At 36.8% G+C, this 14,472-nt stretch overlaps 3 protein-coding genes across 3 annotated transcripts; 1 reads left to right on the top strand and 2 right to left on the bottom strand.

The window, feature by feature from the left end:
• Positions 1–117: 117 nt before the first annotated feature.
• Positions 118–4,013, bottom strand: LOC106397375 (sodium/hydrogen exchanger 3). Its single transcript, XM_013837962.3, has 14 exons — positions 3,841–4,013; positions 3,273–3,484; positions 3,063–3,181; positions 2,884–2,981; positions 2,732–2,791; positions 2,612–2,658; positions 2,343–2,537; positions 2,216–2,262; positions 2,036–2,108; positions 1,845–1,945; positions 1,670–1,771; positions 1,372–1,573; positions 1,155–1,238; positions 118–882 (listed from the first exon to the last, which is right to left on the bottom strand). Exons 2-14 carry the CDS (start codon positions 3,447–3,449, stop codon positions 505–507), a joined length of 1,683 nt encoding a protein of 560 aa, XP_013693416.1. The 5' UTR covers positions 3,450–3,484; positions 3,841–4,013; the 3' UTR covers positions 118–504.
• Positions 4,014–7,444: 3,431 nt separating this feature from the next.
• Positions 7,445–9,981, top strand: LOC111207248 (tubby-like F-box protein 9). The gene is made up of 5 exons (XM_022705124.2): positions 7,445–8,006; positions 8,776–8,863; positions 8,936–9,065; positions 9,158–9,334; positions 9,406–9,981. Exons 1-5 carry the CDS (start codon positions 7,716–7,718, stop codon positions 9,800–9,802), a joined length of 1,083 nt encoding a protein of 360 aa, XP_022560845.2. The 5' UTR covers positions 7,445–7,715; the 3' UTR covers positions 9,803–9,981.
• Positions 9,982–10,052: 71 nt separating this feature from the next.
• Positions 10,053–14,077, bottom strand: BNAC05G45440D (DUF724 domain-containing protein 6). The gene is made up of 12 exons (XM_013842108.3): positions 13,501–14,077; positions 12,638–13,063; positions 12,455–12,556; positions 12,233–12,367; positions 12,044–12,125; positions 11,915–11,967; positions 11,758–11,835; positions 11,564–11,654; positions 11,363–11,481; positions 11,191–11,275; positions 10,988–11,101; positions 10,053–10,892 (listed from the first exon to the last, which is right to left on the bottom strand). The coding sequence occupies exons 1-12, from the start codon at positions 13,924–13,926 to the stop codon at positions 10,243–10,245; spliced, it is 2,361 nt and encodes a 786-aa protein (XP_013697562.1). The 5' UTR covers positions 13,927–14,077; the 3' UTR covers positions 10,053–10,242.
• Between the last annotated feature and the right edge of the window lie 395 nt (positions 14,078–14,472).

Below are 14,472 nucleotides of genomic sequence, written 5' to 3'. Positions count from 1 at the left end.
CTCTGCACATCAACATAAACACGCATCGTCGAAATCTATATACATTATGATGAGAAATATTTAAGCATAAACATATGATGATATGAACACATGCACGTAATTTGTTGCAATGGTAGATAAACAAACAACAACTACGTATATATATTATCCCTTATATTGGAATGAGCTCAACATAGCCAGTTACATACGTATGTAAATGATCACTGTCACAAGTCACACCTACATTGATCAGTCCCTATTTACATGACAATTACAATTGTACAACAAAACAGCTAAACCAAATAGCCAAAACTCAAACCACAAAAAATTGAACCGGCTCTAGAAAAACCACACCACAAACCAAACTCAAACCAGGACCAAAAACAAATCAAATCAAAAAGTGCGCCCATATAGCTGCAAAAACCAAAGTCAAAAAATAAGAGCCCGTCCACGTTGCGTTTGCGTCCAAAAAACGCTTGAAAACGCGAGCCAAGAAGTCAAAAGATCTTAGTCATGACGTCACAATCAAGGCTCAGCGTATTGTTCCTTGTTCTCTACGTCTTCAGTCCACAGCTGCCGAACACTAGTATCAATAGGTGAGCCAGGAACTACCTCTGAAACGCCACGGCCTCCAAATATGCGACGCATAACCGCGTTATCGAATCTCCTCCAGTAATGATGAATGGCTCGGGAAGGAGTGCTCAAGAACATTCTTAGAGTGATTTGTTCAAGGATGTAGTCTGATTGGCCCTGGGTGCGGTGCAGAGGCTCGTGGTTTTCGATGTAACTGCTGTCGCCATCGCCATTGAGGAGCGGCTCGTGGAAAGATGACATCGGTGTGGAGGGCTTCTTTGATGGAGGCTGCAAGTGTTTGACTAATGGTTTGGTTAACAATCCAAATACCTGCAAAAAAATTGTTATTTAATACCTCCTCTAAAACCGTTATTTAACGGTATCCAACCGGTTTCCGGTTTAGAATTTCAATCTAACACCGTTTGGTTTGGTTTGATACAGTTTCAGGTTTGGTAGACATTCCGATTTCTAGAAACTAAACTAAACCGCACCAGTATATACTCTCTTCAATTAAGTTTTGGAATCCGTTTCCGGTATGTTTTGGCTCTATTAAACCGGATTGGACATCCCTAAACCAGGACGAAATAGCGTTTTAAACGTACCACAGTACTGAAAAGAACAACAGTGATGGTGCTGGTGATCATTATAGCATTTCCAAGAAGCTTGGTGTGTCCTGAAGTCGTGAACTATGACATAACAGACAAGAGGTTAGTGGAAAATATATTAAAACCTTTCTTTCAAAAAAATATATATTAAAACCCCATTGATTAGATCGTAATAGTCGTTTTTACTCTCTTTCTTGTAGGTTACGGATCATACCTGATTATAAGCAAGAGCCATCGACACGGCACCACGCATCAGACCAGCCCACCAAATGGTTACTTGTTTCTTCCAATCTATTTTCTCATCCGGAGAAAACTTTGTCAAGTTCGACAAGAACGAAAGAGGGAACACAAAGGCGGCTCGACCCAGAAGAATAAGGCCAAGGAGTATCGCACTCACTCCAATAGACTGGCCAGGACTGTCCAAAATTGTTAAAACATGATCATGAGAATGAAACAAAAAAAAACATGTACTTCCATTGATGTTTTGTCATGATATACTATATAAATCTCACCTGTTGCGTACCACGTCCCATTTTTCGATATCTAGAGCATCCATTCCAACGTAAAGAAAGATAAAGATCTCAGCTAGAAACGACAATGCAGCAAAAGTGTGTCTACACTCAAGAAAAAAATAACATTAATAAGAGTTTTATTTGCTAACTATTAAGAGATGAAAAAAAAACTTACTTGGTAGTGACCTTTGATTTATCTGTAACATTGTGCCATGTGTAGTGAGACATAGTAATCCCACAGAAGAACACAGTCAAGATAGAGCTTAAGTGGAATAGCTGCAAGGGAAACAAAAAAAATGTTTCGTGTTTTCATTTTATCTTGGAAACATGTAGCAAAAATGTTTCGTATTTGTTTTTTTTTTGTACCTCTGCCAACATATATGACAAGTATGCTATTAACATCATAAGTGCAACTTCACGATCAGTAGAGTGCTTGATCCTACAACAAGAGATTAAATAAACAGCTAAATATAGAGTATAATCACTTCTTATATCGCATTTTATCTAGCGATGATGATGCATATATATATATATTTATTTATTTACTTTCCGAAGTAGAGCTTCTTGATTGTGAAAGCACTGAGCAACCCAGCCTGAAAGAAAATGAGTGAGAACTTCTTCAGGTTTATTCCAAAATCCAGCAATGTAATTAGAGGAGTATCAAGAAGCTTACTGCAACACCAAGAGCTGTGCTTAAGATGAAGAGAGAAAAGAAGTTTCCAGCAAACTCCAAAACTATGGTTGAATTGATGTGTGTTAGGTCGAATCTTTGTATCGCGTTGAAGAGCACGACCGATGTGGCATCGTTTACTACACCTTCTCCAAAGACAAGACTGTACAAGAGAGGTGTCTCATCTTTATTAAGCACCTAGATTTTACCAAAGAGAGGGGAAATGTATTAACGGACCACTAGCAAATGTAGTAGTATAGTAAAACTCTTACTTGCAAGGTGCAAACAGAATCTGTAGCAGAGAATATAGCTCCAATGGCTGCAAATCAAAGTAGATTAAGCGATGTGCTAATTAGTGAACAATAAAGCAGAGCAAGTTTTGGTTTATTTACCTAGATAATCCGAAATGGTGAGATCTCCGATATTCATTTTCTCGAAAAAATGCATTGCACCTAGCCAAAGAAAAAAAAAAGCAAGAACAAAAGATATCATCAAGATGTATGAGACTGATTGAAACTAGGGAAGATGATTGAGATTTTTTTACCTAATGATATGATAGCAAATGAAATGAGTGTACCAATAGCACCAAACAACATAATGGTCATGAAGTTACGGAAAAATTGCTTCTTCTTAACCTGAAACCTGAAGATAAAATGTATTAGGTCAAATCTGACATCAGTTGAACATAAACGGTTTTTGTGAAAATTATTTAAAAACACTTACCCTGCATTGAATATGATCGGTGGAAGAAGATAAATGAAGAAGAGATCTTCACTAAACACCAGGATCCTCGAGCTCTTTCCTCCACTTATAAGCAAGATCACAATGCCAGTACATGAACCCTGAGTGATTACAAGATTCAGTAATCGAATTATAGCATTGTCCTAATTAAAAAATATTGTGTGTGAAAACAAATAAAGAAAGAAGGCTGACAATGATAAGAGCGGTGATTGACTCATTCATCCACCGAGTCTCCTCTAGTAAGTGACCAAGCACGATGCAAGCACAAAGCAGAGCCACGAACAAGTTCATGGATACGACTGATGCATGATCTGACCCCAACAAAGTCTCTGACTTTTCCAACATGGTGTTTAGTAGTCCAAATGCCATTTCCGAATCTCAGCGTTTAGAGTAGATATACTTTCCTATAAAGATAAAAATGAGACTTGATTTATGGAATATTGAAAGTCTCTGATTGAGGTAATCAACGAGGATTACAAAAAAATATGCGACATTCCACAAAAAAAAAAATCAACATTAATGTCAAAGTATGAATCCCAAGAATCAACCTTGGAAAATTCTAGAGGCGATTGATATATTTAGAAACTAAATAAATTCAAGAGATTGACCAACTTTCGAACAAGTTTTAAATTTCATCACAAAACATCTACATACCCGAAAGCTTTATTTTCACACTTCTATGAACAGTATAAAGACGTATTCACAAGAAAAAATGCAAAGAAAACAAAAAAAATCGAATAAACAAGCATCGAACACATACCTGACAAAGCTATGTCCGATGGTCAAATGATTCTCTTAGGTCCTGGAGAGGTAGAGAGAGTTCGTTGTAGGACAGCAAAGGGACGAAGGCGAAGACGAGAGACCGCCAAAGATGGAGTATATATTTATAGATTGTCAGGAAGCCAAGTGGAGAGATATATAGAAAGAATGTCAACGCCTTTCAAATCTCATATTACCTATAATCTCCACCGTCTAATCTATCCTTCTCAAGAAACTATTCTTAAAAGAACGGTCGTGATTTCTTGGAGGTGGAGTTACCTCACTGGTTATGATGTTGTCGTATAAAGATATATCAAAACAACAGAGAGGAACACGCTTACGACCCTTTAATTCTCTTTTTATGACCCTTATTGGAATCTTATATTACGATGCCCAAGTGAAATTCTAATATCTTAGGATTATTCTCTTTTTATGAACAAAGTGATATATAGTGTTTGAATACTTTTTGACACCATAGATTGTTTATGCTTTTGGAATTTGTTAAAGCTTTGCCTTATATAAGCTACTAAAACCATGATTAACCTCATTCTCTTGGTTTTTAGCTTTGGATAAGAGACGGTTTTTAACTTTTTTTAGATTTTAACTAAGAAAAGCTAAGAACCGTCTCTTAAATAAAAGATATAAGAGCCGTTTTTTATCCGAAAAATATTAAAAAAAAAAAATATCAAATCATGAGTTAAAAACTCTGGCTAAGAGATTGGAGTTAATCATGCCCTAACTTATTACTTTCTGATATATATTATTTGATGATTAGTCATTTAGCTAATAGAATATAAGATAATTTATACGATTTTCATGATCTCTCTAGTAAGCAAAAGAACATGCTAATGAAAGATTTTTCCTTGTAAATACGAATTATCATACATTTGCTTCTTTTTTTTTATGTACTTTGTCTCTGTAGTGAATTATGGATCTTGACTAAATTCTTGGATTTGCGTGGGAAAAAAACTAAAATCCTGGATGTAAAAAGTACTTGCTAGTCATCATCACAAGGAAATAGCTTTTGTTATTTGAATAATAAGATAGTACTCGTTGTCCAAGTGTTTTCCTCTCTTTGTTTTTGCATTTACAGAGAGATCAAAAGCCAATCTGATGTTCCCATTTTGGGGTCATTTCATCAATATATGTCTTAATTTATTTTTCCAGCGTTCCAAAAAAAATGTCTTAATTTATTTCTCCATCATGAAAATTTCTTTCAACTTCATAACCTTTGAAATTCCATTCATATGATTATTTCATTTTCGAGGAGAGGGAGTCTTCTTTCTTTCTTTTTTTTTTTTGAGAAAAGGAAGTCTTCTTTCTTTCGCTAGAAATATGTGTAATATTTTTTATAATTATGTTTACCATCATATATATATATGAGCTTGTAATTTCATACGTCTAGAATTTAATTTTAGAACAATATTTATATCAATAAATTCGAATATGGAACACAAAAGAACCAAATCTCTGGAATTATCACTAGATCACCAATGTTTTGTATATTTTCAATATTTTTATATTTTGTTTTTAATTATGACAATTATGACATAGCAAATCCAAATTAATTTTTGTAACCCCTAAAAATAGAGGTCATGTTTCGTGACTCGAGCTTGTACACTACCCATGAAAATGCTCATGACTTGATGAAGAAAAAAAAAACCTTTTAAATTCAAGGCTGAAAGCTCAATGTTTGTTTACATGACAATGGTTTTCTAAATGGGATTATGTACGTATTAACAATATTTTTTGCATAAAATACATTTCCCTAGAAGACTAATTCTACATTAGTCATTAAGTATCATATGGACTTTTTTATATAATTCCATAACATCAGTCTTACTATATAATCAGTTTATTATAGAAATGCAACATAATAACTGGCAAAAGAAAAGCTGTATTCATTTCTCCCACGATGCATTGTCTCGCACTTGTAGTTGCATTTCTCTACTTCATTCATAACACATTCAAATGTAAGTATTAAATTCTCCAAACATGTTCCATAAAGGTCAGTTGCATCCTAATTGACATCTCTAAGGGGTGTCAGCGGGACTTAGATTTCTATAGAATTTGTTGATTTTAAAAGTTGAGAGATTTGTTAAATTTGGAAAAAGTTGTAGAGAATTTTGTATATTGTGAAAATCTATGAAAATAAAGTAATGTATGATTATAAGAATTCAAGAGAAACATGTAGTATTCTCAAAATCTTGTTTTGTGAGTTAAAATGTTAAGAATTCAACTCCTAATAACACTTAATTTAATAGATTTGTAGAATCATTAAAATCTAAATTTTTTGAATAACAAATGATTTTGTATAAAATTATAGAATCATCAAACCAATAACACTGAATTTTAACGAGAATGTGAGAATCTATAAACTAATAACATTAGATTTGAAAATTCTGAGACCCATTATAAATCATATTCCCACTGACACCCATCTAAATGAATTCTTTCACTTGATCTAACATAATATCTCTACATTTTTTTTGTTTCCTTCCGTCTATAACTCAAACACGTGTACTATTGAATTTGGACCCACATTATAGCATGCCGACAATACCAGCCCAAACCATAATGATACAATTCCAATAACATATGAATCCTGTTTTCATGTTATTGTGCATTAAGATATTTATATATGATAAAAAGTCAATATAGTCAGTTTCTTAGATGAATGGGATGCTTAACTGGTTGATCAAGATGTTACTAGACCGATCACATAAACATTGCAAAAATCATAGCAGTGGGCCAATCTTGTTCATTTGGAAACCTGAATGCCTCGTGGTCTTATACTTTTGTGCCTCCGATCTACATGTATATTGTTCCCTTTCTCTATGATGCCACACATGCATATATATATATATATATATAACAAATATTTGTACTGACAGCCAGATAAATTTACATCATCATCATCATAAATACAGTTTAAAAGTATTATTAGAAAACCCTAAGATACCATCGCAATCTATATCTAGTTATCTACTACGAAAAAAGAGACGAATCTATAGTTTAATCTACTTGGATTCTTACTTATTGTGATGTGTTTTGTTTCGTACGAAGACTAGAAAGTAAAGTATTCTAGATTTCAAGAAGGAGGAATGATGATGGTTTTAAACACATTAATGGTTTGCACATTATGGTCGGCCAAAAGTATAATTTTGTTGGAACACATTGCACGCGTATAGAGAAAAACAGTAGAATGTTATAGATTTTTAAAATTTTAGTATTTAGTACGTCGGATAATAATAAAACGTCAAGATGATCAATCAGATGAAGCTCAAAACTTATATATAAAACAAATAACTGAAATATCATAGAAAACCCATAGACGCTTCGTATATTTTTTTATTAGATTTGACAAATTCTATATAAGGTAGTTGACCAGAAGAAAATATACTAAGATAAAAACTAGGCGATAGATAATATGGAAAAATACGTGAATTTGATTTCATATTCTTACCAAAGTCTCCCGGTTTAGCATTTTTGGTCATACCGCTTCATATTCTTACCAAAGTCTCCCGGTTTAGCATTTGTTTGGTCATACCGCTTCGTATTCTTTTACTAAAGACTCCCGGTTCAGCAATTGTTTTGGTCAGATCGGTTTAATCATATCCTTATCCTATCATATAGTATATGAATGATTCACATTATCATCATCATCTTCCCCAAGAAAAAAAAAAGTCACTGAAAAAAAATAATAAAAGAAGAAGCGGTAAAGCGTCAGTTGGAAGGAAGACAAGACAGAACAACGCCTCCATTATTGTCTGAATCTTCTTCGCGTCTCTCAACAACACCACCACCACCTCTTAAATGATTCTCCTGTAGAATCCCTCCTCTTAACAAAAAAAAAAAACACTTTAGATCTCTCGCATGACGATCCGGAGCTTGATCCAAGAAATGCGGTCGAGACCGCACCGCGTGGTCCACGAAGCAGCTTCGACTACTCCTGCCTCGGAACCTTTTAGATGGTCGGAGCTCCCCGATGAGCTGCTGAGGGAAATCTTGATTAGAGTAGAGACGGCGGACGACGGAGACTGGCCGTCGCGGCGAAGCGTGGTGGCTTGCGCCGGTGTGTGCCGTGTGTGGAGGATGATGGTGAAGGAGATCGTAGCTGTTCCCGAGCTCTCCTCTAAATTGACTTTCCCAATCTCTCTCAAGCAGGTTTAGTTCCTCTGTTTTATTATGTCTGTGTCTATTTTTGAGTATATGTAATAGAATTAAAAACATAAAGGTTCCTCCTTTAGTCCTTTATCTATATGTAGAAAGTGGAACTGGGTGTTAAAACTTAAACCCATATGAAACTCAGCTGCGTTTGCGTTGCGTTTTGTGATGCTAGGAATTGATCATATTTGACGTTTTACGTTTGAAGCTTTTAAAAGCTGTGTAGTCCCTTTTGATGATTGATAGGTAGATAAACACACTTTTTGGGTTGCTGTAGAGGAATGATATTGAGAACATTGCGACATCTTCTGAGTCATAAGCTTTGGTTTTGTTATTCAGTTTATGTTGTTTATGAAAAAGAGAAGCTGAAGGATTGGTGTTTTGTCATAAGATTTGGTTTTGTTATTCAGTTTATGTGTCGATGTCTATTTTTGAGTATATGTAATGGAATTAAATACATAAAGCTTGTTCCTTTATCTATTTGTAGAAATAAAAAGTTACCCTTTTTGATTTGATACATTCCATTAAAGTGAAAATGGGCAACTGGAACTTATCCCATAACATATGATATTCAGCTGCATTTCACTTGTGATGTTTTACGTTTTAAGCTATTACTAGCTTTTTAGTCCATTTGATGATTGATAAGTACATAAAATACACTTTCTTGGTTGCTATAGAGCAATGATATTGTACGCTGCAATACCTTTTTGAGTTATAAGATTGGTTTTGTTATTAAGTTGACATTGGTGCTTATGAATTGTTTATGCAGCCTGGTCCAAGGGGTTCTCTAGTTCAATGCTTCATAAAACGTAACCGTAATACACAATCCTATCATCTCTATCTCGGTTTAACTAACTGTAAGCCATCTCTGTTTAAAATCTACACTAAATTTGTTCTGTAGTTAGTAGTTAAATTTTGTTTTATGGCAGCTTTGACGGATAACGGGAAGTTTCTTCTTGCTGCTTGTAAGCTAAAGCGCGCAACTTGCACTGATTACATCATCTCTTTGCGCTCAGACGATATGTCAAGGCGAAGCAACGCATATCTCGGCAGAGTCAGGTAGTAATAATGCATATAAACACTATCTCCTTTGTTTAGATTATTAAAATAAGACTATGCTTTATATAAACTCTCTTGTTGTTTATTGCAAGATCGAACTTCATCGGAACAAAGTTCACTGTCTTCGAAGGTAATCTAATGCCACAGACCAGATCATCAAAGATGGTGAAGAGCCGCTCTTCTAACCTCATGAAAGTTTCACCTAGAGCTCCTTCAGGAAGTTACCCCGTTGCTCACATTTCGTACGAGTTAAACGTCTTAGGCTCTAGGTAAAATTATTTTCACTTAAAAATCTTTTTCATTAATGATCATTTACACAATCTCTTGATCATCATTACAGGGGACCAAGACGAATGCGTTGCGTAATGGATACATTACCTACGAGTCTCATGCATCCCCAAGGAGCAGCAGCTTCAACACCGTTCCTTAGGTCTTGCAGCAACAACTTGAGAGACCCACCACTGGTGCTGAGCAACAAAACTCCACGGTGGCACGAGCAGCTGCGTTGCTGGTGCTTGAATTTCCACGGTCGAGTCACGGTGGCCTCGGTCAAGAACTTTCAGCTTGTGGCGGTCGGAGATAGGGAGACAGAGCAGGCGACATCTGAGAGGATTATACTACAGTTTGGGAAAGTTGGAAAGGATATGTTCACTATGGATTATGGATATCCCATCTCTGCGTTTCAAGCGTTTGCTATTTGCCTTAGCAGTTTTGAGACCAGAATCGCTTGTGAATGATATGAAGAAAGAGACCAAAACCTCTAAAACACCTTCTTCTCTTTTTTTTTTTATGTACACTTATTGTTGTTGTTGTCTGTAAATGGTGACATACTAGTGCCTTAATCTCAGGACCGTTGATAGCTTTTGTCTGGATTTGGTTTACTACCATTATATATTTTCTCTATTTATAACCCAAAGTTTACATGTTAAATGATCTGAGTAAAAGAAACATGCTACCATTCTATGGTGTACGTGAAACAGATCTATCTCTTGAGTTAAGCAAAGCATCATCATCAACACACTAGTGTCATTAAAGATCTACTACAAAAGGGTGGTTAGCTTAAAGAAGTTTAAAACACAACCATAAGAGGTAGCCAACAATCTCAGACATGTCTTTTACCAACTTCATCTACTCGTTTCATTTACCAAAATAGGGAGGTTATATATAACTACTCTTGTTACCATGGAGCTGATATAGTTTTCTGAAACTCAACCTCCACATCTTCAATCTCTTGGCCAATCATTCCCACGTGTGCCTTCATGTCAGCTATCTTTTCCTCTGCTGCTTCCTCCTTCTGTTTCCCAACCGCATCTCGTCTCTCAAGCTCACTGATTTTGCGTTGCAGCTCACCGATTTCGAGTCTCAGCTCAGCTCTCACTTCTTTTAACTTGAGACTTGCACTCTCTTCCTCTCCAATGTCCTCCTCATAACGTTTTTGCTCCTCGGATTTCTTGTCTCGCACGTCTTTGAGAGACAAAACTTTGCTGATCACTGCCTGAGGAGCTTCGACGTCGAACCCATTCTTCTCTAATTCAACAAATGAAACGCTGAGGTCGTGGAGTTTACTTGTGGAGTCATCGAGCTTGAGATCCTTCACTTCATCTAGAAAGCCGTAAAAGGAAACCATCATCCCAACCGCTGCAGACTCGAGGAAGAAATCTTTTTTAGCTTCGAGCAGCGTGCTGAAGTGAGGTCGTTGCGGAACGGACTTGAAAGCTTCTGTTGTCTCGTAGGTCTTCCAGTACGGCGACTTCTTTGTGAAAGGCAAATCCATTAGGGTGTTGTCCTTGGCTGGTGTTTCCTTCAAGCTCTGATCAGGGGACAACTCTGGAGATAGATGAATAGAGCAAAACCAAAAGGAAACTGTTTTAGCATCTAAGCTTACTTTTTAAAACGAAACTGTTTTCAGTATATATTATTACCAGTAGAAGAGATAATAAGCTGATCAACAACTTCACCATCACGGCACAGATTTTTACTTGCTGTATCATTCACCTCACCGTTCACCTCAGCAATTGAAACGTTGCTAGTCCCATCTACAAGTTACACACACAACAAGTGTGACATGATTAAAATTTTGGCAAGGAAACAAAGATACTCAAAACTAATATGGATTTACACATACCAGCTTCTTCATTCAGGTTCGAGTGTTGATCTTGCTCCCTTCTTCTTTTCCTACTCTTAGCTTCGCTACTCTCCTCCTCGTGCGTCTGCATCAATAACAATCATTCAGATTGGTTATATTTAACACAATCTAACAAAACTACCAAGTGAGGCTGGTTATATTTTTAAATTACCGTATGTGGAGTTGAATCATTCAGATTCATCATTGGGGATGTATTTTCTACAGCTTTGGCCTCTGTTTGTTTCAATGGTGTTGCAGCTATGACCAAAGACGGGTCTACATATTCTTTTGCTACAAAACATTGACATTATATATCACAGATTCATGACTGCAGAAATTAAACACAAAGGAGACAAAGAATATCAGGGTTTACCTATTGACATGACTTCAGGGGTTATAACCAAAGGGGTTTCACCATTCATCATCACAGTATCATCCCTCTCCTTTCCTAATCCTCCAGTGGCCTATTTTTCAGTTTAACAAATTTTGTAAAACAAAATCCAAGAAGACAAACGCAAATAAGCAGCCTAGCAAGAGAGATAGAAAAAAAAAAAAAATCCAACTCACAGCAGCTAGAGTGTTCTCTTCTTCATTGTCATGTGGATTCAGGGGTTTCTTCTTTGGAGTTTCTTTTACAGTTTTTTGCTAAAGATGGAAATAACAAAGTTACATCAATTTATATCAATAAACAGAAACGCAAAGACATTAATGGAACATATATTACCTTTTGTCCGCTTTGCCTAGCCCTATCTTCCGAGCTAGTAGTAGATAAATTTCCTATCCAAGTAGAGAGAGTATGATTCGTCAACACACCAGTTTTAAAGATACCAAAACTAACATGATTTATACATACCAGTTTCATTCACATCCTTGTGTTGTTCTTGTCCTCTTTGCCTTTTCCTACTAGTAGCTTCACTGTTCTTCTCCTCAGGCATCTGCAAAAAGAGCAGTAAAAGTGTAAAACCATAGCCACCAAGGAGGCTAAGATACTAAGCTAATCTGATTCATGTTGAAAGCGAGAATGATTATGTTTCTAACTAACTTGCTCAAGTCTCTTCTCAGAAGATTCTTCTCCTTCAGTTTCTTTTTGCATCAGCTGTGTTGTGGTAGTGACGGTAGGAGTTTTATCACTAATAACAACATCAGCCTTCTTCTTCTTTCTCAACTCTACAGTGGCCTATTTTCCATAAACAAACTTTCTCAAAAACAACATTAAAGACTATAAATGGAAACAAAAGAAATCACTACTGAGCATCTAACTCACAGCCACAGTTTCTTCAACTCTAGTGAACGGCTTAGGACCAGAACAAGAGTGCATTGGATTCTTGTTTAAGGTGTTGGAAGGAGTCTCCTTCACCGCCTTTTGCTGAAAAACGGAAAGGACAGAACACAGTTTCAGTTTCAAACAAAGCAAAAGCCAAAACATTGACAGAACATTGAAGTGTACCTTAGATTCGTCATGCCAATTCCCATTCTCCCACACCATCAAGGGTCGAAGCTCCGAGTGTTTAAACACATATTCCTCCTTGGTAACGTCTACACTAACCGAGTAACATTCCTCGGAGAGAATCTTCTGCACAAACCCTTGGCACCATCCAGAGCCACGCAACACCTCTACACGTGCCATCAACTCAAACTCTCCAACGGAGGAAGGAGGCGGTGCGGGTCTCACACTGTGAGCGTCAACAACCAAGCTTGGTGTTGCCTCACCACCAATGCAGCTCAACCGCTGATTAAAGTCCTTGACAAGGAACTTACTCTCGCCATCTTCTCCTTCAATCTCTGTAACCATCAACGCCGGGTACCACGCTTTGTCTTTGGCAGAACACACTTCCACCGTTGCTCCGGAGCAAAACTCGGAGTTATCCACTTCCTTTCAAGGACAACAACAAACAAAAAAGAGGAGTTAAAACAGTATACTCTAAACAAAAGAAGAGACCTTTTAACTATTCAAAACCTAACATGCAACAACACAGACGACAAAGCTTCAACCTTTTTGTAATAAAGCAGCAAACTTTAACTAATTGAAACATAACATGCAACACAAAGGTTCAGACATTTTGTAATAAAGCAGCAATCTATTCAAACATAAGATGCAACACAAAGCTTCAACCTTTTTGTAATAAAGCAGCTACCTTTTAACTATTGAAACATAACATGCAACACAAAGCTTCAGACATTTTTGTAATAAAGCATCAACCTTTAGCTACTCAAACATAAGATGCAACACAAAGCTTCAACCTTTTGTAATAAAGCATCAAACTTTTAAGACACAGACTTCAACAGGACCACTAAACCAGAACCTCGTACCTCCTTTTCGGCTACGACCCATTTCCACCCGGTCCAGTCAAGATGAGCCCTTAACTGTCTCCTCTCGAACTCGATGATATCAGGCGGCGAATCGAAGTAAACCAAAAACTTCTCACCCTCTTCTATCTTCTTCTTCGAGATGACACCTGTCCACCACCCGTCTCTGTGATCCGCATCGACCAAAGTTCCTTCCTCCAAAACGACGCTGTTCTGCAAATCAACCGGCGGGATCGAGCGGATGAACCTCTGCTCGACGAACTCGGTGAGGGGAGTGAGACCGTCGTCGCTTAGCAGAGTAATGTAGCGGACGCGGAGCTTCTTCCGACCGGACTTGGTGGGGTTCTCTTCTAATACGGCTCGAAACCACGCGCCTGCGAAGCCTTCTTCCTCTGAACAGACTTCTACTTCGCAATCCTTTAGCATCATGTTTGCTGCTGGCTAATCAATCAGAGATTCAGAGTAGTGAAGTGGAGAGAAAACCCTAAGAGATGAAAAGGAGAAAAAGCCCGCCTTTATTACCAAAACACTACTTCCCAAGTCTGTCAGCTACTGTAGGAGCCGAGACGTCATATGATTTGACTCTCTGACTCTGAGATAGCAAAAAAATTTTAATGTTTATTTTTTTAACCAAATAAGATATTGGGCCGAGGCCCAGGATGAATGTACTAGCATGGTAAGAATATATTTGACATTTTGCAGCGGATAACAAATTTTAATTGGGCAAATTAATTAATTTTGAAATAGCAGCCTTTCTAGAACGTGATGCAAGGCTAGAGTGAAGTTTCCAGATTCTTTTTTATAATTACAAAGATCATGCCTACATATACCTCTGAAAAGTATTGTACTTAAGGAATGTATGTTTACGGTTAATTTATAAGCCAAATCTAAATTATATATAACTTCAATCAGGAAGAATCGTACGATATGTGAAATCGTTGATTGTTCATTCTTGTGGTCCGTAAAGCTTCGCAC

The sequence above is a fragment of the Brassica napus genome, chromosome C5 (assembly GCF_020379485.1).
Source record: "Brassica napus cultivar Da-Ae chromosome C5, Da-Ae, whole genome shotgun sequence".
Classification (NCBI taxonomy): Eukaryota; Viridiplantae; Streptophyta; class Magnoliopsida; order Brassicales; family Brassicaceae; genus Brassica; species Brassica napus.
Note: the sequence above shows the minus strand (reverse complement) of the source record. Positions and strands in the feature narration are given on the sequence as shown.